At 47.8% G+C, this 26,814-nt stretch overlaps 1 protein-coding gene across 5 annotated transcripts; it reads left to right on the top strand.

Moving 5' to 3' along the window:
- The first annotated feature begins 59 nt into the window (after positions 1-59).
- SLC9A5 (solute carrier family 9 member A5) lies at positions 60-26,601 on the top strand. Of its 5 annotated transcripts, none has more exons than XM_079119759.1 (16): positions 60-1,587; positions 4,774-5,076; positions 6,691-6,854; positions 7,047-7,125; positions 7,384-7,561; positions 8,080-8,300; positions 8,524-8,726; positions 8,949-9,038; positions 9,134-9,204; positions 9,918-10,047; positions 10,517-10,605; positions 10,767-10,893; positions 16,186-16,356; positions 16,853-16,922; positions 17,583-17,717; positions 25,350-26,601. In XM_079119759.1, exons 1-16 carry the CDS (start codon positions 1,395-1,397, stop codon positions 25,511-25,513), a joined length of 2,388 nt encoding a protein of 795 aa, XP_078975885.1. In that variant the 5' UTR covers positions 60-1,394; the 3' UTR covers positions 25,514-26,601. The 5 variants fall into 5 exon arrangements, with proteins under 5 accessions (XP_078975885.1, XP_078975884.1, XP_078975883.1 ...); XM_079119758.1 differs by lacking the exon at positions 25,350-26,601 and adding an exon at positions 21,198-22,968 and having other exon boundaries at positions 16,856-16,922; XM_079119757.1 differs by lacking the exon at positions 25,350-26,601 and adding an exon at positions 21,198-22,966.
- The last annotated feature ends 213 nt before the right edge of the window (positions 26,602-26,814 follow it).

The raw sequence follows: 26,814 nt of genomic DNA, 5'->3' as shown, positions 1-26,814 counted from the left end.
ACTAGGCCCCAAATGCACGCGGGGGGGGTAACTACTGCTAGGGGCGGGGCTTGCACCAACCACTCAGAAAACCCGATAGTGATCCCGTTAGGTCCCTGACTAGGAGGGCGGGAAAACCCGAGCTGGCGCCCCGCCTTGGAGAGCGCAGAGGCTGGAAAGGCTTTCTTTGGGCGTAGGGTAGGTGAAGCTGCTCTTCTTTGCGGGATGTTAGGGCAGGTGGGACGGAAGTTCCTTCAAATAGTGGCCGACCAGGTCTCCCTCAGTTTAGGAATGAGATGGTCCTGATTCATCCAGTTTAAATGGAAGTATTTCCCTCACCTGACGAAAAAGCAGTTGAGAGGGGTCCCTTTCATTTTGCAGCAAGAAGTGAAAATAGATTTCGTTGTCTGAAGGAAGAGGTGGAATCGGTTTTCTTTAGTTGTGTGAAGAGGGACGGGTGCCCTTTCTCGAAAAAGAATGGGATGAGTCAGTTTGAGGAGGCAGGTAGCACATGTTCCACTCAGTTTTGGAGAAGAACTGGGATGGGTGTCCCTCATCTTGAAAAGTAGAGTCAACCTTTCTGTTTGGAGCGAGATGAGCTGAATGACCCAGTTGGGTAGATCGCTCCGTATTTAAAGGGATTCTATAGGTTCCTTTTGGTTTCATGGAAAAGGTGAGTGGAGCTCCCTGCAGTTTGGGGAAGAGGGCCGGTACCTCTCCGAGAGATAAGAGAAACAGCTTCCTTCTCAGCCTGGAGTGCATTGGGCCCAGTTCGGGGTTTGGGGTTACTAGGGACTAAGCAGTCCTGCTTAGTCCATCACTGCTTTGGGGCGCGCCCAGTGCGCGTGCGCAGTTCGGTAGGGGCCGGCGCCTGAAGGGGTCTCAGGTTTGGGAAAGCAGCGCGGAAGGCTGCAGCGCACTGCCCCCTGCGGTCTGCACAGGGCGACGGTGTGGTGCGCGGCCTGGGCACCTGGGGCTGGCTGCTCGCGGCCAGGCGGCAGTCGCCGCCACAGAACCTCGCTCCCTCTTCCTGTCCTTGTACCCTGGGACCCCCGCCCCTCCCGCGGCAGGCTGCCCCTGGAGGACAGAGGTCGCTTACCACTCCGAATCCGGGCGATGGGAGGTTTGGGCGGGAGGGGGCGGACTTAAAGAGTAGATTTTGGGACTCAGGAAGGGCTGCTTTGGGAAATTTCCGGAGGTGGGATTAGTCTAGAGGGGATGGAGGGGGGGACCCCGACTATGGTCGTCCGGGGCAGGGTCTCGGAGTCCAGATCTGGCCCGAGGGTATCGGAACCAGGATTGGGGGGAGCGGGCCCCACGTGCCTGTGACGCGGGGGCGCCCGGTAGGCGGCGGCGGCTGCGACGCGGGGCCGGCAGCCGTTTGGTGCCGGGAGGGCGGCGAGGCAGGCTGCAGGATGCTGCGCGCTGCACTGCCCCTGCTCGGGCTGCCCCTGGCTGCGGCGGGGGCGGCCGAAGAGCCCACCCAGGAGCCGGGGTCGTGGGGCGAGCCTCCCCCGGGCTTGGCGCTCTTCCGCTGGCAGTGGCACGAGGTGGAGGCGCCCTACCTGGTGGCCCTGTGGATTCTGGTGGCCAGCTTGGCCAAAATCGGTGAGTGAGTGCGTGTGTGCGTGCGCCAGGCCAGCGGCGGGCAGCAGACCCGCCCCCAATCCCTAGTCCCCAGATTCCGACAGGCTTCTTCCACATTGCCCGGACTTAGGTTCGGATTCCAAAAATCCCGGTTCGCACCCAGTTCCTGCTCCTTCTCTTGTAGGTCTCCCTCCTCCCGTTTTCCGTAGAAGCTCCAAGCGTTTTCCTTCCAGAAGGACTGCCCCTGCTCTCTCCAGCTCCATCTTTGGGTTCCTTTGCCCCCTTTGCTCTCCTCTTCCCCTTGCAGTGAGCCCTCCTCTGTCCAGCTTCTCCCCAACCAATGCCCAGCCTCCCAGAAACCTCCCTCGGCGGTTATGTGAGGATGTGCGTGGACATTAAGGGGATGGTATTCTCCGAGGAATTCAGACATCCTGGTCCTAAGGAAGCCGGCTTCCCTGGAGAAGTCCAAGTATCCATTCCCTTGGGATACTAAACTGCCACTTTTCCTCTAGCTCACCTCTGCACCCCACCGTAAAGATAACACATTCTTGCGCCTAGGTGTCCTCCGTCCCACGCACTCCCATTCAAATTCACATTCTTCCCACTTCGGGGTATAAGAAACTTCCATTTATTGGGGCTTTATTGTGTGCCTACCCTAGTTGCTTTTATACCTTCAACCTCCTTCAGTTCTCAAAACAGTGAAAGGTGTTTCAGACTTTTCCTTGAATAGAGCTGTTTTTCCTTGCCTCTGCCCCTTCCTTCCTCCTCCCTTTTGAGCAGCCAGTGGTCCCTCCTCCCACCAGAGACCCTCCTCCTTCTCCCTGTTGTGCAGGCTCTGCTGTGGGGGTGACTAATTATAGCTGAGCGTTGCTACTCACTCCCCATTTATGCTGGCACAGCCTGTACTCCAGGCTTACCAATACGGCCTTCATGTAGGAATCTCACAGCCTAGAATTTGCCCCCCTTCTCCCCAAGGGACTTTGTTTGGTGGCAGTCGTGGTGGTGCAGTCCTGGACAGAAACAGAAACTCTGTACTCTGCTTTGGCAGCCGGGGGTTAATAATGGAAAGTGGGGCTCAAAATGCCTTCAGGGAGCCTGATTCTGTCAGAGAACTGGCTCTGTGATGGGTCTTGGATTGCAGGGCTGGGGCTGGTGCATGCTGAGATGAGAATGAAGTAAGGTTCCTGAAGGAGAGGAAAGAGGCACCAAGGCAGGGATGAATGTGGGGAATGCTATTGACTGAGCTCACACTAGAGATCCAGCAGCAGTGACAGCAAGCTGAGTGTCGCTCAGATTCAGATTTGGAGGGAAGAATTGGGTTTACTGAGAAGTCTGTGAGTTATGGGAGAGCTCCTGTCTTAGAGTTTATAGCAACAACTGCAGTTTCCACCATACAGGGGAAGAGAGAGAGAGAGAGAGAGAGAGAGAGAGAGAGAGAGAGAGAGAGAGAGAGAGAGAGAGAATCCTTATGGAAGAGGGGAAAGATTGAATGTTCAGGAATACCTCCCAGTTTTCATTGCTAGGATCCCCCCACACCTTTTATTCAACATATATTTATATAAAGCCCATTGTGATCCAGGTGTTATCTTAGACCCTTTGTGTTCAGCTTCCAAAGGGCACTGTCTTGATATAGGGATTCATACCTATGTTATGAAGAGCACAGGGAGGCCTCCCCCACCAGCACCCTTAGGATTGTGTGGGGAAAGATGTGTTCACTTATAGTCTGAGGGCCCAAGGGAGATCCATATTCTAGGAGACAAAAGTAGAAGTCTCAATAATGCTAGAAATCTTTTTCTTACCCTCTCCTCTTTTTCCAGAAACAGATCTCTTTATTATTTCCCCCCTGAATCATTTTAACGTTTGTTGAGAACCTACTATGTTCTAGGCCTCACAGTAGGCACATTGCACACTTTATATAATTTTATCTTCACATTTTGTGATGGATATTTTTCCCATGTTACAAGAGAAGAAATTAAAGTTCAGGTAGATTAAATAATAATCACAGTGATAAGTCCAGAAAAAGACATGTGTGTTTGTGTGGTGTGTGTGTGTGTGTGTGTGTGTGTGTGTGTGTGTGTGTGTGTGTGGCGGGAGGTGGGGTGGGGTACCAGGGATTGAACCCAGGGGCGCCTAACCATTGAGCCACATCCACAGCTCTTTTTTAAGACAGGGTCTCACTAGGCTGCTTAGGGCCTCAGTAAGTTGCTGAGGCTGGCTTTGAACCTGCAATCCTCCTGCCTTAGCCCCCCTGAGCCGCTGAGATTACAGTCATGTGCCACCATGACTGGTCAGAACCCCAAACTTTTTAAACTACTGAGTCCTTGCTGAGCCCATATAATGGAAAATATGTTGGCCTAGAAGGCCTACAATGCTCCTAGGAGGTGTAGTATGCATTTTAGTTAGGCAACCCTAACTATAATATGGTAACATAATAACATTTATCATAAAGGTAACATTTATTGAGCTCTTACTATACAGCAGTGTGCTAAGTGCTTTTAAATGGATTATTTTATTTAATCCTCACAATAATCCTATGAGACCATTATTGTTTTGTTTTTTTGTGTGATACTGGGGAATGTTCTCAGGGACACTCTACCACCAAGCTACACCCCCAGTCTTTTTTATTTATTTATTTTATTTTGAGACAGGGTTTTACTAAGTTGCCAAGACTGTCCTCAAACTTATAATCCTCCTGCCTCAGTCTCCTGACTATCTGGGATTATAGATATGTTACTGTACCTAGTTGATTGTTATTATTTTTACTACCTTTTTGCTGATGAGATAACTGAGGGTCGGAGAGGTGAAGTAATTTTCCTAGATCAGAGAACTAGTAAATGGGGGACTTAGTCTTTGAACCCAAGCAGCCTGACTCTGGAGGTCCTGATTTTTACAGCTATGTTATACATAAAAAGAGACCAGGCAGGATTTGCTTAGGTTCAAATAATGACTATGGAAAGGAGGTCAGAGAAAGATGAGGTTCCCTGAAGATAAGAGAGGAGGGAGCATTTCCAGGAATGGGAAAAGCAAACAAAATCCTTGCTGCAGTGGAGGGTTTGTAGTCCTGGAGGTTGGAGAGTCTAGAAGTTTTACATTTCTTTTTTCTTTCCTTGGTCAGAGGGTCAGGGCTTCTAAGACTGGGAGGTTATAGGCTGGTGTGTGGAAGGTGTTCCATAAGCTCATACCTGCTGCCCTCTTCTTGCATTGTAGTGTTTCACCTGTCTCGGAAGGTAACATCTCTGGTCCCTGAGAGCTGCCTGCTGATTTTGCTGGGCCTGGTACTAGGGGGCATTGTCTTGGCCGTGGCCAAGAAAGCTGAGTACCAGTTGGAGCCGGGTACCTTCTTCCTCTTCCTGCTGCCTCCTATTGTGCTGGACTCAGGCTATTTCATGCCTAGTCGGCTGTTCTTTGACAACTTGGGTGCCATCCTCACCTATGCTGTAGTGGGCACACTCTGGAATGCCTTCACAACAGGCGCTGCTCTCTGGGGCCTGCAGCAGGCTGGACTTGTGGGTGAGTGACCCCTAAGACCTGGGCTGGCAGAGGGAGGCTTTGTCAGACCCATTACCTCTCTTCTCTGTCCTCCATTTCTGAAGGTCCCATGCTGGCAAGAACCATGCTGTAGAAGAGCCATCTTAGGCCCTCCCACCTAAAGTATAAGGCAACTCTCCAGACGGGCTTCAACCCTCATTTAATTCCCTTCAAGTCTGCACTTCTGCAGCATGACAACTGAGCAGGGACCTAGCTTCTAGCTATGTGTGGACTACTGAGCTGGGGGAGCCTGCATTGCCACTCAGTTGTCTCCTGTCCTGTTACCACACTGCCATTTGCCAGGCTTACTTCCCTGAGACACAGCTCACCATTCCTGCAAGGGCTTACTGTCCTGGCTGTACTCAGGCCATGTCAGTGTGGTTTCCTGTTTTTATTATTATTTTCAATAAATATGTGTACATCCATAAAATGCCAAACACTATGCTGGGCATGCTTTTCTTACTTACCCTAATGACTCTTCATAGCAAACTTATTGGGGTATAATTTGTCCCATTTAATGGAATAGAAAGTAGAGTCCCTTAAATTCATTTGATATCAGGTTCAAGGTTAGTGGAAGTCCAAGGTTAGCCTCCATTTTACTGAGGCTTTTTGCCTTTAGGCCCTCCCATGTTCCCTTCTTCATTTCCTGAGCAAAGAAATCCATTCGATCCTGATGTTGATAATTCAGACTTCTTCCAAAGTAAAAGGAGATGTTTGCAGTTCGCAGCTGGGGACTCCAACCTGATTTTTCTAATAAGATAGTGAGCTATTTGGGGGAGGAAGGGAAGAGAGGACATCAGATCCTAGTCATAGTAGTAATTTTAATAATAGTAATAGTTACTGGATGCTTACTGTGTATTAGGCACTAGCTAAATAAAGGACTTTTGTTTTAAACTTTAAAAAGACTTTAAAAATTTGGGTATGTTATAATTATGTGTAAGAGTGGAATCCATCATTACATATTTATACACACACAATAAATAAAGAACTTTTTGAGGTGCATATTGTTATTTCCAGTTTGTCCATGGGAAAACCAAGGCTCACAGAGATTGACATGTTCACGCACCACCTGTGGGACTTTTCTGTCCTCCTCTTGCTTAAGAACTTAAGTGTCACCTCCCTTTGGCTGAGAACTGCAGAAGTGTAAGAAAGCTCTTTTCTGTTATCCTCCCTAGTAAAGCCAGTCAGCAGCTAATTCCCATTTGCTGGGAGCTATTATTACTATTGCTGCAGTTTTTATTATCAGTGCCACCTTAGTTTTTCAGGTTACACAGAGCCTTTTTAACAATATCCTGGGTTGGTTTTTATAGCCATTTTGTGAGATGGGTAGATGAGAAGACATGGCTAATAGAAGTCATGTGACAGTGACATAGCCCATACCACACAGCTGATGAGTGGCAAAGCCAGGCCTTGGGAATAGGCAGTTTGGCTCAAGTCCCCTGACCTGCAGGCCAATGCTCTCCTCGCCTTCCCAAGTCCTCTTTGGGCTTCCTGTTTTATCAGTGAGGTTAGCATCTGGTCTGCTCCGGTGACTGCCACATGAGTTGGGGGCATCTTCATCAATTACTGGTCTGTCTCCTGTCTCTCCCTTGATAGCCCCTAGGGTGCAGGCTGGCCTGCTGGATTTCCTGCTGTTCGGGAGCCTCATCTCAGCAGTGGACCCTGTGGCTGTACTGGCTGTCTTTGAGGAGGTGCACGTCAATGAGACTCTCTTTATCATCGTCTTTGGGGAGTCCCTACTCAATGATGCCGTCACCGTGGTGAGAGTGCTCAGCAGGCTGATATCCCCTGACCTCAGGCTGCCACCTTCTGACTAGCAGGGCATCTAAACAGGCTCAGACCCTTCCTTCTGGTACCCTTGGGAAGAAAGAGGTCTCAGCTTTCCCCCTCTCCCAGGGGCCCCAGTTGCTGCCTCCCTCTCACTTGCTCCTGAATTTCCTCTTTTCACTTAGGTGCTGTACAAGGTCTGCAACTCCTTCGTGGAGATGGGCTCTGCCAATGTGCAGGTCACTGACTACCTGAAAGGAGTCGGTCAGTATTTCCCCCTCTCTGCCTCCCCCAGGTTGCTGAGTCCCACCCTCCTGGCAACAGGACAGCAGAGGCTATTTGGGTTGCCTCATTTCTTACTCTCCTCTATGGAGAAATGGGGTCTGGGCAAGGCTAGCCCTGGGATCCTAAGCCCTGGGGAGTGTGGTGGGTATCCTCCTCCACTTCCTGCCAGGCAGCACTCTTGTCAGCCTTGGGAGGGTCTGGGCCAGGGGTCATGCTGATAACCCACTCCTCCCCCAGCCTCCCTGTTTGTGGTCAGTCTGGGCGGGGCAGCCGTGGGCTTAGTCTTTGCCTTCCTCCTGGCCCTGACCACACGCTTCACCAAGCGGGTCCGCATCATCGAGCCGCTGCTGGTCTTCCTCCTCGCCTATGCAGCTTACCTCACTGCTGAAATGGCCTCACTCTCTGCCATTCTTGCGTGAGTCCTGGGAGCCTTGCAGGCAGGCAGCTGGGAGGGGGCACTGGTGATGGTTGCCTCTCAGATGGACAGAAATGGGACCCTGAGCAGTTTGTAGGCTTTCTTGAGCCCTCATGTATTGGTTCCTCAGTCTACCTTGGAGAGATAGTAAACCTCAGATAATCCTCCAAATCTGTCTGGGCACCCAAAACTGGGTACTCCAGGGCCCAATCTTCCTCTGACTTCAAGGCCTGGGACCACTGGCTATGGTGACCACAGTGCTCCAAAAGATGCTTCAGAGTCTGCTAGTAGGAGCATGTTTCTCCTCATTTCCTCTCCTGGAGTTACCGTGTGGAAGCCTGGAGATCTATACTCCTAGGACCACCACTGACTTGCAGTGTCCATGCCTTCCTAGGTTTTGCCTCTGAGTCTGACACCCTGTGTTGGACAATGCCCACTCTTGCAGCATGCTCAAACCCTGGAGGCTGAGTCCCCCAGAACTCCTTCTCACTTATTCTGTCTCTCAATTTCTCTCCCAGGGTGACCATGTGTGGCCTGGGCTGTAAGAAGTATGTGGAGGCCAACATCTCCCATAAGTCACGCACAGCTGTTAAATACACAATGAAGACCCTTGCCAGTTGTGCTGAGACTGTCATCTTCATGCTGCTTGGCATCTCCGCTGTGGACTCTTCTAAGTGGGCCTGGGACTCTGGGCTGGTGCTGGGCACTCTCTTCTTCATCCTGTTCTTCCGAGCCCTCGGTATTGCTGGCACCCTCTGTTTCCCCACTTTCCTCCTTGTCTCCCCTCCCCTGGCAGGCTCATTCCCTAATCTGAGTCCACATCCTTGTCAATTCCTCAGCCTCCCCCTATTGCTCACATCTCCTAGTCCTTGCCAGACCTTAGCCCAGATACTTGGTGCCATCCACTCCCAGTGTCTTCCACTCCCAACATCTTGCTCCTGCTGGCCTCCCTCCTGCTGTAGGCGTAGTCCTGCAGACGTGGATGCTGAATCAGTTCCGGCTGGTCCCTCTGGACAAGATTGACCAGGTGGTGATGTCCTATGGGGGCCTGCGGGGGGCTGTGGCCTTTGCTCTCGTCATCCTGCTGGATAGGACCAAGGTCCCAGCCAAGGACTACTTTGTGGCCACCACTATTGTGGTGGTCTTCTTCACAGTCATTGTGCAGGTGGGAGTGCCCATGAGGCTGGTGGGGAAAGGGTCCAGTAGGCCCTGGGGAACTCTTGGAGCCTATGGGACAGGGACTCCTCCTCCTGTTGGCGGAAGTGGAAACCTAACTTAAAAGACTTTGAGTGCAGTGGAGTGGGGGGACAGAGCTAAGCCTATCATGGGAAAGAGAAAGGCAGCAGGGAACTGATTAGGGCAGGGCTCACCTCCTGCCTGTCCATAGGGCTTGACCATCAAACCACTGGTCAAGTGGCTGAAGGTGAAGAGGAGTGAACATCACAAACCCACCCTGAACCAGGAGCTGCATGAGCACGTGGGTATCAGAACCCCAACCCTCCACCTGTCCCTTTCTCCCTTCTCCTATTTTGGCACAGTCCTGATCCAGTCCCCCTACCCACCCCCTTCTAGACTTTTGACCACATTCTGGCTGCAGTGGAGGACGTTGTGGGGCACCATGGCTACCACTACTGGAGGGACAGGTGAGGGAGCTGCCCCGAGGCTCCTTCAACAATAGCAGCCCCACCAGTCAGGGAAGCATGGGGGGTGTGCCACCCTTCTAAGAAGGGACACAACCAGGTTCAGGCTGGGTGACCTCTGTCTGGAGCATTAGAGTAGTATTCCAGTGCTCAGGATAAGACAAGGCTCTCTAGTATGGCCACCTGGCCCTGCATGATCTGGCACTTACCAGATTCCAGCCCCATCATGATCTGCTATGTCTTTGATGGTCTTCCTGCTAATTACTTGGATCCTGTTAGAGCCTCAGGACCCAACAAGATCCCTGGGTCTGTCCAATGGGACCTTTGCACATGTTCTCTCTACTAGAACACTCCCTTGCTTCACTCTTAACCTAACTCTGTTCATCCTTCAGATTTCACCATAAGCATCAATTCCTTAGGGAGGGTTTCCCTGGCCTCCCTGACAGGAAAAATCCCTATCATATTCTATAATTATCCTTGTTAGTTCTTTCATGGTTGCAATTTTATAGTTATTAATAATAACTTTAATTAATGTCAGGCTTTCCCCAGCACTGTAAATTTTACAGAACAGGGACTAGCCTTGAGATTCTCCCTGGCTGAGACCCATTCCAAGAAAGCCAGGCCAGTGCTGGTGGTGTCCCTGCCCCATCTGAGGAAGGGCTAGCCAGCCAGGCCTTGGGGATGATACTCAGGGCTGGGCCTGGCATCTTCTATAGGTGGGAGCAGTTTGACAAGAAGTACCTGAGTCAGCTGCTGATGCGGCGGTCAGCCTACCGCATCCGGGACCAGATCTGGGATGTGTACTACAGACTCAATATCCGGGATGCCATCAGCTTCGTGGACCAGGTGGGCCAGTGAGTAGGTGGGCATATTGCCAACAGAGCAGGACAGAAAGGGGCAACAGGCAGGCAGGCAGGCTTGTTAGCTGGGAGTTTTGGAGTTCCCAGCTAGATCCATAATCTTATAAAGTGGCAGAATTAAACCTGAACTGGTACTGACATTCAGAGTCTGGCAAGCAGTATAGAAAGATAGGAAACATCTGGACAATGGAGTCAGCAGATGTAGTTCAACTATCATCACAGGTGTGTAACCTTTGGTAAACCACTTATGTCTGAGCCTATTTCCTCAGCCATAAGAAAGCAGAAATAAGCTATGTCAGATTTTATGGATTCAACATATAAAGTGTTACTACAGTATCTAGCACATCAAAAGAGCAAAAGAAGTAATTAACTAATGTTGTTCTCTTTATTATCCTCTGACGCTCTGGGCCACCTGCCATCTGATTGCTGTCTGACTTTGGTCTTGACCTCTGCAGGGAGGCCATGTGTTGTCCTCCACAGGCCTCACTCTGCCCTCTATGCCCAGTCGCAATTCTGTGGCAGAGACCTCTGTCACCAACCTGCTGTGAGTCCATTGAAGCCTCTTCCCCTTCCCCAAGCTCTTCTCCACTGGGCCCTCTCTACAAATTCCTTCTGGGGAAGATTTTTCAGCACCTTTGCTTCTGTTCTTCCCCAAGCCTGTGCCTCCTGCCCCCTCCCTAGCACACATGTCCCTGCCTCCTGCAGGAGGGAGAGTGGCAGTGGAGCGTGTCTGGATCTGCAGGTGATTGACACGGTACGCAGCGGCCGGGACCGTGAGGATGCTGTGATGCATCATCTGCTCTGTGGAGGCCTCTACAAGCCACGCCGCAGGGTGAGAGCAGGCAGGACATAAGAGGTCCAGGGGCGGGGTGGGGGTGATCTTGGGAGGTATGATTGAAGCTCAAGAGGCAGTTGGTGCCAGATTGTGGTAAGCTATAAATGCTCAGTTGAAGAGTGTTGCCAATGGGGTTTCATCCTGTTGGCAATAGGAAACCTTGGCTTGTTGATTTGGAGGAAGGATTGGCCTTCTCTGGTAGCACAGTGCAGATCAAAGGGTGCAAGTTGAAAGCTGGAGACCCAGTAGGGAAGCTGGAGAGAAATACTTCAGATTCAAGCTAGGTGGTGGGAGGAAGAGGAGCACAAAGGACCTGGGGATTGGCCATGAGGGGAGAGGAGGAACTGTTTAGGGGGCCTTCTGAGGGTTCTTGGAGAATAGTGGTCACAGAAGCAAAGGTGTTGAGGAAGCTTTTGGGATCAGCATGGGGGAGGCAGACATGTTTTAGGAAACATGAGTTCGTTCAACACAGATCATGAAACTTTAGGGCTGGAAAGGCCCAGCCCACACAGGAGGGAAACTGTTGCAACCCCACAAGAGGGCAGCAAGCCATTATTTCAAACCTTTTAAAATAGGAAGTTAGCTGCTACCATCCTGGTCAGGTTTTTTTTTTTTTTTTTTTTTAATCATATTTTTTAGTTGTTGATGGATCTTTATTTTATTCATTTATTTATATGTGGTGCTAAGAATTGAACCCAGTGCCTCACACATGTGAGGTAAGCACTCTACCACTGAGCCACAACCCCAGCCCATCTCTGGCAGTTTTAACAGGCAAGGTTCTTTAGACCAGTGAGACAGAACTGACTTTCTTTTAACTTGCACCCACATCCTGATTTGATTAAGTATCTATGCCGAATAAGCTTCAAAGATTTCAAGACAGCTCTCTCCATATAGGCCCTCATGCCTCAAGCCATCATCTCCTACCTCTGGTGTGTCTTCTCTAGAGAAAGGGGACCCAGAATGGAAGGTGCTACTCTAACTCTGACTGACTATGGCAAGGCTGAGGGCTTTCTCACCTTTCTAGTTTTAAAACTTGCCATGGTCTTCCTGCAGTCCATGATCACTCAGGCTTTGGTTCAGTATCTGGGGACCCCATGTTGTTCTCAAAATCTGCCAGACCCCAGACCCCTGTGCCTTCCTTAATTAATGGCTGGCAAACACTGTCTTGTCTAATCTGTGGGCTTTATATTCTTTTTTTTTTTTTTTTGGTGGTGGGTACTCAGGATTGAACTGAGGGACATTTTAGCACTAAGTTACATCCTTAGTCCTTTTTATGTTTTATTTTGGGACACGGTCTTACTAAATTCTGAGAGTTTCACTAAGTTGTTGTGACTGGCTTTGAACTCGCAATCCTCTTACCTTAGCCTCCCAAATAGCTGGAATTACAGCTGTGCGTCACCGTACCCACAGGTTTATATTCTTTTAACATTTTTTCTTGTGCAAAATTTCAGTAGAGATAAGAATTCTCATTTATCCATTACCCACCTCTAATAATTATGGATGCAAAATAAATTTTGTTACATTCTGTAGCTTCATCACACCCTGCCCACTTTTTTTAATCAGTGCATTATAAATTATATATAATAGTTGAGATAATTTTGACAAGATCATACGTGCATGGAATTTGATTTACTCCATTTCAATCCCCTGTGTTTCCGCCTTTCTCTTTCCTCCTCCCTCCCCCTAGTCACCTTTCTCCTTTCCTCTATTCTACCATTCTACTGGTCTTCCTTCCATTTTTTTTTTTTTTTGAAGGAAAGACCCTTACTTTTTTTTAAGATGTTGATGGATCTTTATTTTATTCATTTATTTATATGTGGTGCTGAGAATCAATCCCAGTGCCTCACATGTGCTAGGCAAGCGCTCTACCACTGAGCCACAACCCCAGCCCCTCATTTTATTTAATTAATTAATTAATTAAAGCCCAGTGGCGCTTCACCACTAAGCCACATCCCCAGTTCTTTTAAAATTTCTTTGAACTCAGGGCCTGTGCATGCTAGGTAAGCACTCTACCAACTGAGCTATATCCCCAGCCCTCATTTTATTTTTGATTGGTGCTTTATAGATATACATAAAGGTAGAATTGACTGGTATATTTATACATGCATATAGTGTGATTTTGTTAAAATCACTCTGCATTTCCTCCTCTTTCCCATCCCTTCTCCCTCCCTCTAAATCTCCTTTATCTGTTCCACTGATCTTCCCCCTTATTTTGCTTTAGATTCAGCATACAAGAGAAAACATTCCACCATTGATTTTCTGAATCTGGCTTATTTCATGTAGCATGAGGTTCTCCATTTTATCCGCTCACTGTCACATGCCATAATTTCGTTCTTTTTTACAGCTAAGTAAGCTCCACTGTGTATATATACCACATTTCCTTAATACATTCATCTATTGATGGGCATCTGGGCTGGTTCCATAACTTGGCTATTGTGGATTGTGTTGATGTAAACACTGACATGACTGTTATCACTATAATGCTGATTTCCTTTGGACAAATACTGAGGAGTAGGATACCAGGATTATATGGTGGTTCCATCCTAGTTTTGGTGGGGAATTGCCATACTGCTTTCCTTCCACACTTTTATCTTTTTTTGGGGGGAGGCTGTAGTTACTGGACATTAAACCCAGTGGCGCTTCACCACTGAGCCACATCCCTAGTCCTTTTAAAATTTTTTTCTTATTTTGAGACAGGGTCTCACTAAGTTGCTGAGACTGGCCTTGAACTTGTGCTCCTCCTACCTCAGCCTCTCAAGAGTCACTGGGATTACAGGCATATGCCACTGTACCCAGTGAACACTTTCATCTTAAAACTTCAGACATCACATCACATAATCTCTAAATATTTCAGTTTGTATCTTTAGTTGGCAAGCAATATTTTAAAAAATAAAGCATAGTACTATTATCACAAAAATGACAATTCCTTCTTACACCAAACAGTCAGTGTTCAATAAATATCTTTTTCTAGCTGGTTTCTTCAAATCAGGATCCAGATGAAGTCCACATTTTGTACTTGGGAAATATATCTCTTCATTAAAAAAAAAAAAAACAACACTAAAATAGTTCCTTCTTCCTCTTCTTTCTCCCTTGGTATTTATGTATTGAAGAAACTAGATACTTTATCTTAGAGAATTTTCTAGATTTTGATGATTATATTCTAATGGTGATAGTTAACATGCTCCTCTATCTCTTTGGTCATTAAATCTTGAGGCCTGATAAGATTCAGAGACATTCAGTTGGTATGCCATGTACTTCTTATTGTATTACATTAGTATATAATGATATACATAATGTGTGTGTGTGTGTGTGTGTGTGTGTGTGTCTAGATTGTTTAAAGGGTTCAGTCTAATTAGTTCTCATGCAATTTAAAAAGAAGGAATAAATGTGTACTTATCTTGTTAAATGTCATCTTATTTAATTTAGCCCATCATTCCATCATTTGGATCCTATGTCTCCTCAGATTCATATCATCTGAAAATTTGCTAAGCTTGTTAATTTTTTATTCATCCAAATCAACATAAAAATGGTGAACAGAATAGAGCTGAGGACAAAGCCCTGTGGCATGGTACTAAAGACTTTCCTCCAGACTGACATGGATCAAGCATTTTTTGGGTATGGTTACTCAACCAGTTCTGAATCCACTTAGTTATACAACACAATCCATAATTTCTCATGTTCTTCCTAGAAATATCATTAGAGAGACAGAAGCATCTAAGAGGCAGCTAGAAAGATAAAGTTATCATTGAAGAGGGAGATGAGGACTGGAGAGAAAGATTTGGTAGCAGTCTATATCAGAAGTTTCTTTGTCTAGCTACATCAGAATCCCCCAGGAAGCTTGCTCAATTATTCCTGGCTTTACTTTCTGGAGATTCTGATTCTTTAGTATAGAGTGGGATTAAAAGTCTGTGTTCTTAACAATTGATTCAGATGTAACTAGTCTTAAAGCTGGTGTTTGGAAACTACAGACTATCATTGGGATAGTCAAAGTCGAGAGAATGAGTAAGTTCTCCAGAAAGAGAGTTTGGAGGCAAGAGAAGAGGACCAAGGATAATACTGAGGAATACACTTGGAAGAAAGGGATAGGGAACCAGCAAAGGAGAAAAAAGGAACTCTTGGAGTAGCAGTAGCAGATGTTTCAGGCCTGGGGCAAGGAGCCGGATGTTGCACCAAGGCCTGGCTGGTGCCTAGGCAGAATGAGGGAAAGTGTCAGAATCAAATTATAGGTATGGCAATAAAAGGGAGGCAGTGACGCTAATGGAAAGGCTTTCTTCAAGGAGGCATGGGCAGGAGCTTTACCAAAAGAAGAGAGGAAGTGACCAGTGGCAAGGGAAGGAGTGAAAATGCAGGAGAGTGGAGAAACTATAGTGAGAACTGATGGAGGCAGGAAGGAGTGAATTGAGCAAAGCCAAGGCCAGGGATGGGGAGTGACAGACCCCTTCATCCCCAGGAGAGAGAGAGAAAGAGGGGGGCATCTCTGTGTGCATAGGTCAAAGAGGGCAGAGATGGGAGACTTAAAGGAAGCTTTCAGAACTGATTTGGGGAAGCAGAAAATAAGAGTGATAGGAAAGGGAGCAGATGGGGTATGAGGCAAGATGGGTGATTTGGGACACTTGGCAGTACTTTGGGGGATTACCTACCATGAGATATTGGAAATGTAACTAAGATGCTGAAGACAGAGACAGAGGTAGGCTGGCTGAGAGCATAGTAGGCTTGATCTTTTTAAGAGTTTAAAACAGAGATGAAGGGGATGACTCTGAAGTAGGTAGTTGTTGGAACTGAAAGGGTCCAGGGTGTCAGAGGAGATAGTTATGAATGCCTCAAATGCATTCTGGGTCTCATGATGATTGTTGTGGAAATAGCTAGCTGGAAAGTTCAGATGAAGAAGGGATCCAGTGTAGTTAGAAGGGGCCAGGTTAGCCACAGATATATGAGCCACATTCAGATAAATGTATATACAAAGAAGGAAATGGCCCCTGTAGTCTTGTAGTAGCCCCAGGGAATAAGACAGTGCCTTCAGTCACTTCAAGTCAGGGAAAAGGGCAGCAGGGGATGGGGAAAAACAGATTTGGTAGAATCAATTCTAGGATAAAGGGAAGTTTTCCTACAGTGAACTAGAATACAGTCTCTGGATGAGTTCCCATGATAATGTTTTGTTTTAATCCATGGCTAGTTCTGGAAAAGTTGGGCTGGCAGAACCTGTGGTGAACATATTGGGATTGTGGCCTGGGGTTCCTGTGGGAGGCCAAGGCATCCAGCCTCATGGCAGGGTGGGGCTGTCATTGCCAGTACAAAGCCAGCTGCAGCCGCCACTTCATCTCTGAGGATGCGCAGGAGCGGCAGGACAAAGAGATTTTTCAGCAGAACATGAAGCGGCGCCTGGAGTCCTTTAAGTCCACCAAGCACAACATCTGCTTCACTAAGAACAAGCCACGAACCCGCAAAGCCAGCCGCAAGAAGGCACGTCATTTCTCTGGGAGTCCTCTTTGGACCTGGGCACACAATTTTGAGTCCCTGTGTGCTGGAATCTAGTATAAGGGAACCCCTAGTTGAATCATCCTCAGGGATTTGATGTCTAGCAGTCTGAGTTCCCTTTTAGATCCTCCTGGGGCCCTAGAGTAAGTGGAGGTCTTCAAAGGGGAAGCAGCCTCTTGGTTGTGTAGTCACTTGCTACCAGAGATGTAACAGCAGTGGAAAGGTAGATTCCTTGAGCAACTCCAGGAGCCCCTCAGTCAGCCCAGCAGATGCATCCAGACCCCTTGATGGGGTATGGGTTACTCAAATTTCACACTCCTCTGGCTGGGCAATGAACAGGGATGGCAGAACCATGGACATTGACACAAATTCCCTCCCCTGCTGGGTTAGGAAGACTTGTCCTCCTGTTGACTCTACCAGAAGGCAGGGATGGGGTGCAGAGCCAGGGAAAGAAGCTCAGGGTTTCTCTCTTGGTCCTCAGAAGGATGGTGTGGCTAATGCTGAGGCTACAAATGGGAAACCTCCTCGAGACCTGGGCTTTCAGGACACAGGCAAGCAGGGAGTGGGGGTGGCTGGGCTCAAGGATGGAAGGGAGTTGGGAAGGGCAGGAACCATCTGCCAGAATCCTGAAGGACCTCCTCTGGGTGCATTCAGCACCATGGACTGGGTTTCACCCATCAGGGACTAGAAGGGCATTCTTGCTTTCAATGTTTGAAATATTCAAAGCACTTATTATATCATGTGTGACAGGAGGTACCTGATTGCTAACTGGTTTACAGGCCCTGAGGACTTGGAAAAGGTTATAGAGAAGGGGAACTTGGCCTTGGCCTTGAAGGATGGGTGAACCCTAGTGCTTAGTGTCCCACACGAAAAACTAGTCCCTGTGGACACAGTGTTAATGGATCTCCTGGCCCTTCTGGCACTCATGTTGTCAGCTGATGGTGAGATCTGGGGCCAAGAGGAAAGAGGAATTAGAAGGTGTGACCCTCATAGTCCCCTCCAAGGGCTCAGCTCCTTCTGGTTGCCTTCTCAGGCTCTGCAGTCTCCCTTCCCTTCCTCTCAAGCCCTCTACCCACCTGACCAGTGCCCAAAAGAGCCAGAGGAAAAAACAGGCACCACTGTAAATATAGGCTCTGCCTGGAAGAACAGGAGCTGGTTTGGGGTTGCTGGGCTGCTGCCCCCATCCCAACTTAGCTCTTGTGCCTATCCAGCTGCTGTGATACTAACTGTGGAGTCTGAGGAGGAAGAGGAGAGCGACAGTTCAGAGACAGAAAAGGAGGACGACGAGGGAATCATCTTTGTGGCTCGGGCCACCAGTGAGGTTCTCCAAGAGGGCAAATTCTCAGGTAATGGCTTCCTCACTGTCTCCCTTCCCTTTGGAGCAAACTGATTTTCTTCTCTGCTTTCATGGTGTCTGCTCCAGACAACTTCCTTTTCCTATTCACTGTTTTAATCACCTACCGGCATTTACTGAGCATCTTTCTAACAAAGTTGATATATGTGATCTGGTTCAACCCTCACAACAACCAAGATGGAGAAACCGAGCTCATAGATCCTAAGGGACTTGTCACTTGTCCAGCATCACATGGCAGAACCAGAATTAGAACCTGACCTATATGCTTACAAAACCTAGAGCCTCTCAGTGCTATTCCTCCTTGAGAAGCATGAGGTGATAGCTAACCTAGTAGCAGGCTCTGCTGTGAACCAGGCTCATCACACCTGCCCTCAGGTGGAGCCTAGAGTAAGGGTAGTGCCTAACCTGGGGGAGGAATCTGAATTCATCAAAATGGAATTAGTATAGATAAAAATGATATATGCATGTTTCTGCATGTGAAGATCAAATTCAATCATAATGCTAGGTATCACTGTTGGTTGGCTTAAGCATTGTCAGGTGACTTTTTAGATAGGTTTATTGCAGAAAATTTCAAAATATATAATGATAGAACAGGAGATTAAACTCCCATCTTTTTTCTTTCTTTTTTTTTTTTTTTTTGCGGGGGGGTGCCAGGGATTGAACCCAGGGCCTTGTGCATGTGAGGCTAGCACTCTACCAAGTGAGTTATATCCCCAGCCCCTCCCATCTGTTCTTTACCCAGCTTTAGTACTGACTTATTCATAGCCACTCTTATTTCACCATTATCCTCACCTATGACCCTTGCTCCACTGGGTTCTTTTTTTGGTGGGGAGGTACAGGGATTGAACTCAGGGGCACTCAACCACTAAGCCACATCCCCAACCCTATTTTGCATTTTATTTAGAGACAGGGTCTCACAGAGTTGCTTAGTGCCTCATTGGCACTAAGTGCAGAGGCTGGCTTTGAACTCTCTATCCTTCTGTCTCAGCCTCCCAAGCTGCAGGGATTATAGGTGCGCACCACCGTGCCTGGCTCCACTGGGTTCTTCTGGGTTCTTCACTTTATCAATAAATATTTCAGCATAAAAATAGGGATTTTTTTAAAAAATATAACCACAATGCCATGACCACATGTAAAATCTTTGTCATCAAAGATTCTAGTCTGTGTTCAGATTTTCCTAATGGTCTTAATATTTTTTTATAACAGTTTTGTGCAAATAGAAATCCAGGTAAGACCCACACATTTCATTTGGTGAATAAGTCCCTTTTATCCTTTAGTAGCGGTTCTCAAGGGTTGGGGTGTGAATAGATTTTGCATCCCTGAGGAGCTGTGGCCATGTCTGGAGACATGTTTGATTGTCACATCTTGAGTCATATGCCACTGTACCTGGCTTTGCTGTCTTTCTTTTCATTAGGCTAACATAGATCACTGGACTCAGATATTGTTTCCTGCTGTATCCATTAGCAAGTTACTCATTTCCCTTTTTTTCTTTCTTTTTTTTTTTTTTTTTTTTTTTTTTTTTTCTTTTGGTACCAGGGATTGCATCCAGGGGCACTTTACCACTGAACTCCATCCTCAGCTCTTTTTATTTTTAATCTTGAGACAGAGTCTCACTAAGTTGCTGAAGGTCTCAGTAAGTTGTTGAAGCTGGCCTCAAACTTGCTATCCTCCTGCCTTACCTGGGATTACAGGAGTGTGCCACCATGCCCAGTTTATTCATTTGCCTTTCACTAAATGTTCTTGGCAGCTGTTGATCACTGCCAGATCCAACAATTCTTTAGGGGGTCATATAGTGGTGATATTCTGTATCTTTCTAAGTATGGGGATTGAACTTGGGGGCACTCTATTTTGAGCTATATCCTCAACCCTTTTTATTTTTGAGACAGGATCTCACTAAGTTGCTGAAGCTGATCTTGAACTTGTAATCCTCCTGCCCCAGTCTCCTAAGTAGTGGGGATTAAAGACATGTACCACCACAACCAGTTTCTATATTTTCATCTGCATTTAAAAAACATTTTTAGCTGTAGATGAACACATACCTTTATTTTAAATATTTATTTTTATGTGATGCTGAGGATTGAACCTAGAGCCTCACTCATGCTAGGTAAGCACTCCACCACCGAACCACAACCCCAGCCCCTTTTTGTCTGCATTTGTTAGCAGGAATTCTGTAAAACTTCCCCTAATCAATTATTTGGTTACTTTGAGGTACAGTCAAACGGGAAAGAATGGTTATATAAGTGCTTGATCCTTTCCTTTATCTCTCAGTCTTCAGACCAAGAAGTTAGTTCCCTAGCATCTTCTAAAGGTAAATACTGATGGTTTTTGTTGTTTATTTGGTTACCAAAATTTAATATTCCAGGTCTTTCAAGAGATAATTTAACTTGTATTTATATCAATATATTTTAAAACATAATCAAGTTTTTTGGGGTCTGCGGCTGTGACTCAGCAGTAGAGCGTTTGCCTCACATGTATGAGGCACTGGGTTCAATCCTCAGCACTACGTATAAATAAATAAAATAAAGGTATTGTGTCCATCTATAACTAAAAATATTTTTTAAAAATTATAAATAGAATATTTTTTTAATAAGTTCTTTTTTTTTTTTTTTTTTTTGTGGTGCTGGGGATCGAACCCAGGGCTTTCGGCTTGCAAGGCAAGCACTCTACCGACTGAGCTATCTCCCCGGCCCCCAGAACATTTTTTAAAAAAGAAGTTTTTTGAGGGGGCGACTGGAAGTGCAGCTCCATGTAAAGCACTTACCTAGTATGTACGAGACCCTGGATTTGATCCCCATGGGGAACTTTATCAATGAACAGATACATGCTGCACATCTCTTATGTGCAAGGGATCATACTTGACTTTGGAGAGCTCAGTTTTTCCTCAGTTTAGAATCTCAGACTTCCTGTAATTCAGCTGCCTGCACTTCCGGGATTCTCAGTTCCCATTCCTTATCTTGCCATCCCATTTGCAGCAGAGCTTCAGCACGCTTGTTAGGTTAGTATGAGATCACGATCTTTGGCTCTGGTCTTACGAAGAGCTGTGGTGGGTGCTCAAGCAGCATGCCCAGCAACAAAGCCTTTGGCCTAGAGACTCAGGGTCTTCCTCTTCCTGGCTGCCTGTCTCTCTCATGCTGGCTGGTTGGCCTGGGGCATGGCAGGGTGCAGTTCCTGAGACTGGTGCTGCAGGTTTGGTTAGTGTGATGGGAGATGAGACTTTTCCTATCTGGTTCCTGCTTCCTCTACTGCAGCTACTTCCATTTGTTCAGTAATAGGTAACTCCTGAGCAACTGCTTTGTGCCTAGCCCTGTGGTAGCTGCTGGAAAGACAAGGGAGAGCAAGACATTCAATGAATAATTGCACAAATGGGTGTAATATGACAACTATGGAATGAATTTACTGATAAGAATATGCTTCTACTTGAGAAGGATTCCACTACACTGGTAATGAACTCATGTGTACTCTCTGTTCCCAGGAAGCCTTGAGATATGCCCTAGCCCACGCATCATCCCCCCCTCTCCAACCTGTGCAGAGAAGGAGCTACCCTGGAAGAGTGGGCAGGGGGACCTGGCAGTGTATGTGTCTTCAGAAACCACCAAGATTGTTCCTGTGGATATGCAGACGGGCTGGAACCAGAGCATTTCATCCCTGGAGAGCCTGGCTTCCCCTCCTTGTACCCAGGCCCCGACTCTAACCCGCCTGCCCCCCCATCCACTGGGTACTGAAGAGCCCCAGGCCCCTCTTGATCTGTCCTCTGATCCCCGCCCTAGCTTTGCCTTTCCCCCAAGCCTGGCCAAGGCTGGCCGATCTCGAAGTGAGAGCAGCGCTGATATCTCCCAGCAGCAGGAGCTACAGCCCCTCATGGGCCATAAGAACCACACCCATCTTAGCCCAGGCACTGCTAATTCCCACTGGTGCATTCAATTCAACAGAGGGGGGCGGCTGTAGCAGCCTCTCTGGGGAAGAGTAGGTGATAGAACCCCTGTGGGAAGTGTTCCCTGGGCAATGGGCAGAGGAGCTCACTCAGCCTGACATGGGGTCAGTAGGGTCTGGACTGAAGCAGCAACTGGGCTTCCTTGGGGATGGTCAGAAGGGTCTTCTGGGCTGGTCCTCAGAGGGACCCTTCTCATCCCTGCTCCTAGCCATTTTAGTAATGGCTCAGTACTCTGTCCAAAGTTCTAGGGGCTGGGCCCAGTGACTTGTGTAGCTGATGTCCCTTCCCCAGGGGCCTTCCTGGGCTCACTGTAGGCAGCTAGCTGTTCCTGCCCCTAAAATATGGGCATCATTCCTTTCCTGGCCTTTCCTGCCCTTTACCCTGTCCTCAGTACCAGGTCAGGGACAGTGCCCTGGCAGTAGGTTCAGTGAGGCTGGTCCTCAGAGGGACTGGGGTAGGAGAGGGAGCGGGCCTCAACCTTGGGCTTGGGTGCCCTATTCGGTTGGCTACCCATAGTCAGTTGGGTTTTGTTTTGTTTTGTTTTGTTTTTAGGGTTGTGAGCATCTTTGCCTCTAATTCTTGCTTGAGGTCTTTCCCTTTGCTTCCAGGTGTTGGGATAATGGTTCTTCCTTTTCTAGGACCAGGGTGCTGGGCCAGGCTTCAGTTTAGGACTGCTTCTTAGCCTGGGTTCCTTTGGGGATCTACTACTATGGGCCCAAGTCTGGGACTTTCTGATTCTTGGATCTGGGTTTTCTGAGGAGGGGACACAGTGGCCTCTGGGCTCCCATGTCACCATCTCAACATTCCTCAAACAGGGAAGGAACCAGGTACTCCAGGGCTACTGCTCCATTGCTCCTGGGACTGAGATGCCTGGCTGCAGTGGTAGCCTGGGCTGACTGAGTGGCAAGTGACTTTCCTGGGGTTAGCCCCTGCCTTGTGTTTTGTACCTTGGACCTAAAATATATTAAAAAAATCTCTCAGATGGACGGTGTCTTCTATCCATATGTATGGGGATTCTAAGGGTGGGAACAACAGAGGATCTGCCTGCCCCAGGGCTTCTGGGGTAGAGAATGGAGGGGGGGATCCTAGGTAGGACTGTTATTCCCTCTGGTCTTCCCCATACCTCTCTCCTATTTTTCTAACATTGTCTGCTTCTAGCAGGGGGCTGGAGTGGCACTCTAGGGGCACACTGTATAGGCTTGGGATCACAGAACTGGGAATCTACAAAATGGGAAAGACTAGCAGGAAGAGACACCCCAGAGGTTAGGGGCCAAGTGTCCAAAGATGCAACTGCCACACCTGGGGCAACAGAAGCATTTCTGGAAAATCTAGGGGCAGGTGTGAGACAAAGGAACAGAAGTATCCTTCTGCACATGGCAGGTGAGAAGGCAATCTTAAGAGAGTTGGTTACCCTGAGTGTTTATGATACAAATCAGGTTGGTGTGGGCCCAGAAAACCCTAGATAACAACACTTTGCATATCTAATTACCACTGTGTCTGAAGGATTTTTTTTTTAAGTGTATTTACTGGGGATGGGGATAAAGCTCAATTGGCAAAGTGCTTGCCTCACATGCGCAAGGCCCTGGGTTCAATCCCCAGCATCACCAGAAAAAAAAAAGTGTCTTTACTAAGATAAAATGCACATACCATAAAAACTTGCCCATTTAAAATGTACAGTTCAGAATTTTTAATATATTCATAGAATTGTGCAACCCTCACCACAATGTAAGTATAGAACACTTTCTTCATCCCTAAAAGGAGGCCTGTACCTGTATACATATACTCCTCATACCCCACCCTGTACAGCCCTATGTAATCACTATCCCAGGACTAGCTGCAGGACTCAGTATACTACAAAGGTTAAAGAATTGGTGAACTAGCTGGGTGGAGCATGCCTGTAATCCCAGAAACTCAAGAGGCTAAGACAGGGGGATCATGAGTTCAAAGCCAACCTCAGCAATTAAGTAAGGCCCTAAGCAACTCAGCAAGACCCTGTCTCTGGTAAAATATAAAAAAAGGCTGGGGATGTGGCTCAGTCGTTAAGTGTCCCTGGTTCAATCCCTGGTACAAAAAAAAAAAAAAAAAAAAAAAAAAAAAAATTGATAAACTAACATTTACTTTTTCTGCAATGTGCATGGGAAAAACATGAGAAGGAAGGGTGCCTACTTCGTTTTGCCTTCAAGTTGTTTACTGATAGCAGTGATAAAGCCTCGTAATTAATTAGTAGTTAACAGTTTAGAGTCAGTCCCAGCTGTTAGTCAGCAGCTATGTCATCTTAGGCATGTTACATAATCTCTCTAAGTCTCAGTTTCCTCATCGCTAAAATGGAATCAAATCATACTTAAATGATAATATAGGAAGGAATCTGTTCTAGGCCTGGCCCATGGTAAGGGATCTCAAGTGTTATCATCCATCTTATACTGCAAGGCAAGAGGTGTGTGAAAAGTGCTGTGGGGCCTTGAGCAGATACAGACAGGCTTCTATGAGGAGACTGTGTGTGTGTGTGTGTGTGTGTGTGTGTGTGTGTGTGTGTGTGGTTGGTACCAAGTGGGAGACACCTGGTATGTGGAAGCCAAGATGGAGGGTAGATTAGTAGAAAGAAAGGTCAGGTGGAAGACCTTTTGTGAGACTGCTCCAGCAGTCCAAGATGTGAAGAGGCTGGTGCGGGTAGCTATTCCCAGACTAATGTCAGGATCACTGAGAAGCAGATTCCTGGGCCTATGCCAAAGTTCTGATTCAGTAGGTCTATGGAGGCCCAGAAAGCAGGTGAGCAAAGTTTGGGGGTTGGGGAGGCAGGCAGATGTCTGCTATGTAGGAAAGGGAGCAAGTCACAAGCTCATTCACTGGTTGCCAATCCTGACTGGGTTGGCACAAGTAGGGAGGACTTCTGGGAGAAGGTGCTTTATCTAGGTCTTGAAGGAGGAAGGATTTTGATAGGTAGAAGAGACGTATGAGTCAAGACTTATAATCGGATGTTTCCCAAGCCAATCTGGGCGCTGGGAAGAAAGGCTATGATGCCTCTGGATGGCCTTGAATGCCACACCAAATGGAGTTTGAAGTTTATTTAGGCCAAAGGTAAAAGATGTCTAGAAGGTTTTGGGTATTTGCTGCCATTACTATTTGGAGTAGTGCTGAAGAAGGGTGTGCAAGGTTCAGGGTGGAGTGAGGGAAATGACTGTCTCTTATCATTAAGCCCACTGAGGCCCAGAGCTCACATTTTATTTCTGACTGATTTGTGTTGACAAGGAATGGAAAGCTGAGGGAGGGTTGGGGAAGGGGCAGGGAGGGAAGCCCATCCACATTTTATGATCTCAGTGGAAAAGGCTCGTGTGAGTAGATTCTGCTGCCAGTGGAGCCACAGAGATGGGCTCCATGAGTCACTGCTCAGTCCTGCAAGCTCAGCCCACAGAGCCTACTGTGGTCAGCCTCCCTACACTGGCTCCAGGCCCAGCCCCTCAATGTTCCCCACTAGGCCTCAGTCTGTCCCTGTTTCTTTACCATCTCTATATCTTTGCTATCCAGGATTGTGCATTCTGCCGCTCTCTGCTTCTCCTCTGTCTCCCTTTCAGACTGAGCCTTGGAATGTCTCCATCTGTGACTTTGGTTTCCATACAACTCACAGGTGGGGAGGATCAGGAGGGCAGGAGCAATGTGACTGGCCTCAGGTACTCATAGACATTTGTTCTGTGCCAGGCCCAGTGCTGGATACTGAAAATACAGAAGGACAACATACAGTCTGCTTACAATGCACATTCTATGTGGAGTGGAGAAACCATGGTCTAGCCCTGCCTCTTATTCAGCATGTCTTCATCTCCCCTGACTCTGACTGCTGTGCCCAGGTTGCCAGGGTCAGCTAGGGCCTGTGGCTTGGGCCTCTTCTTTGCCTCTGGCACTGGGAACGTACATGTGCCTGCCAGCAGGTCATCCCAGCTATTAGGGATCCTGAGGCGCTATTGGGTGGCAGTGGACAGTAGCGGGGAGAGAGGGAACAGGAGGCAGTGACTCAGTGGGGGTGGCCCTGGAACAGAGCTAGGGAGGGAGCCAAAGTTGGACCCAATGTTCACTGAAGCTAGAGGAGGGAGGGAAGAAAGATCTGACTGGGGACTGTGGCTGGAGCAGGACAACTCCAAGGCCAGCCCTGTTCCTTGCTTGGTATCTGCCTGGGAGTCTGAACTCTCGGTACTGGGATGGGAGGGGGGATTCTGTTTTTCCCACTGTGCCTGCTACGGATGTCCAGGTTCAAGGAGTCATCTGCCTTAGGGACAGGGAAGGCATTATGTTCACTGTCCTCTCCTCCCAAGGACTAAGGGTCTGGTCATGCTGTGGGGCTTGCTGCTCTTTTCTGGCCACACAGCTGACCTCCCAACAATCTCCACATAAATTTTCAGAAAACTGTCAGGACAGGCCCACATGCCCCAAAGGGATCCCAACCTCAAAGCTGGGAGAGATCTCATAGCAATCCAAATGTCTTTCATCAGTTTAGTATCCCCTAAGGGTGAAATGAGGGGGTGGGGCAGGGCACAAATGCAGCCCCAGAGACCAGTATTTGACTTATTGGGTCCTTTCTAGTCCTTCTGGCAATCCCAGGACAAAAAAGTAACTTTCTTGTTTCACAGGTGAGGCACAGAGAGAAGAGAGTCCCTGGAGCTCCTCCCAAAGGTGAGTAGAGAAGCCAGGTCCAGGCTAGTCTGACTCTGGGACCCCAACCTCAGCACCTGCCTCCTTAGCTGGACTTTTTGGGGAAGGGTTAAAAAGAGGTACCAAGGAAAGCAAGAGGGTGGAGGGTCTGGGCCTGGTACATTCTGGCAGGCCTGGGTCAGCTCTCACCCAAGAGGCTGCACTGCTTCCTCCACCTTGCAGCCCAGACAGTGGGGTCATCCATCCTGTCCTGAGATACCACAACCTCTTTATCTCAACGACAAAGTTTTCTGGTTTTTTTTTTTTGTTTTTTTTTTTTTGTTTTTTTTTTTCGGTGCTGGGGATGGAATTCAGGGCCTCGCACATGACACACAAGCCCTTCATCACTGACCTACAACAGCAGCCCACATAATCTCTCTTGCTGTGTGGACCTGGGCACTTGAAGAGAGAAGGGGGCTTAGGTGGAGGGGTCCCTCACTCCCAGTCTCCCAGAAGATGGCCCTACTGGCTCCTAGTAGCT

The sequence above is a fragment of the Sciurus vulgaris genome (genome assembly GCF_902686455.1).
Source record: "Sciurus vulgaris genome assembly, chromosome: 17".
Lineage (NCBI taxonomy): Eukaryota > Metazoa > Chordata > Mammalia > Rodentia > Sciuridae > Sciurus > Sciurus vulgaris.
Note: the sequence above shows the minus strand (reverse complement) of the source record. Positions and strands in the feature narration are given on the sequence as shown.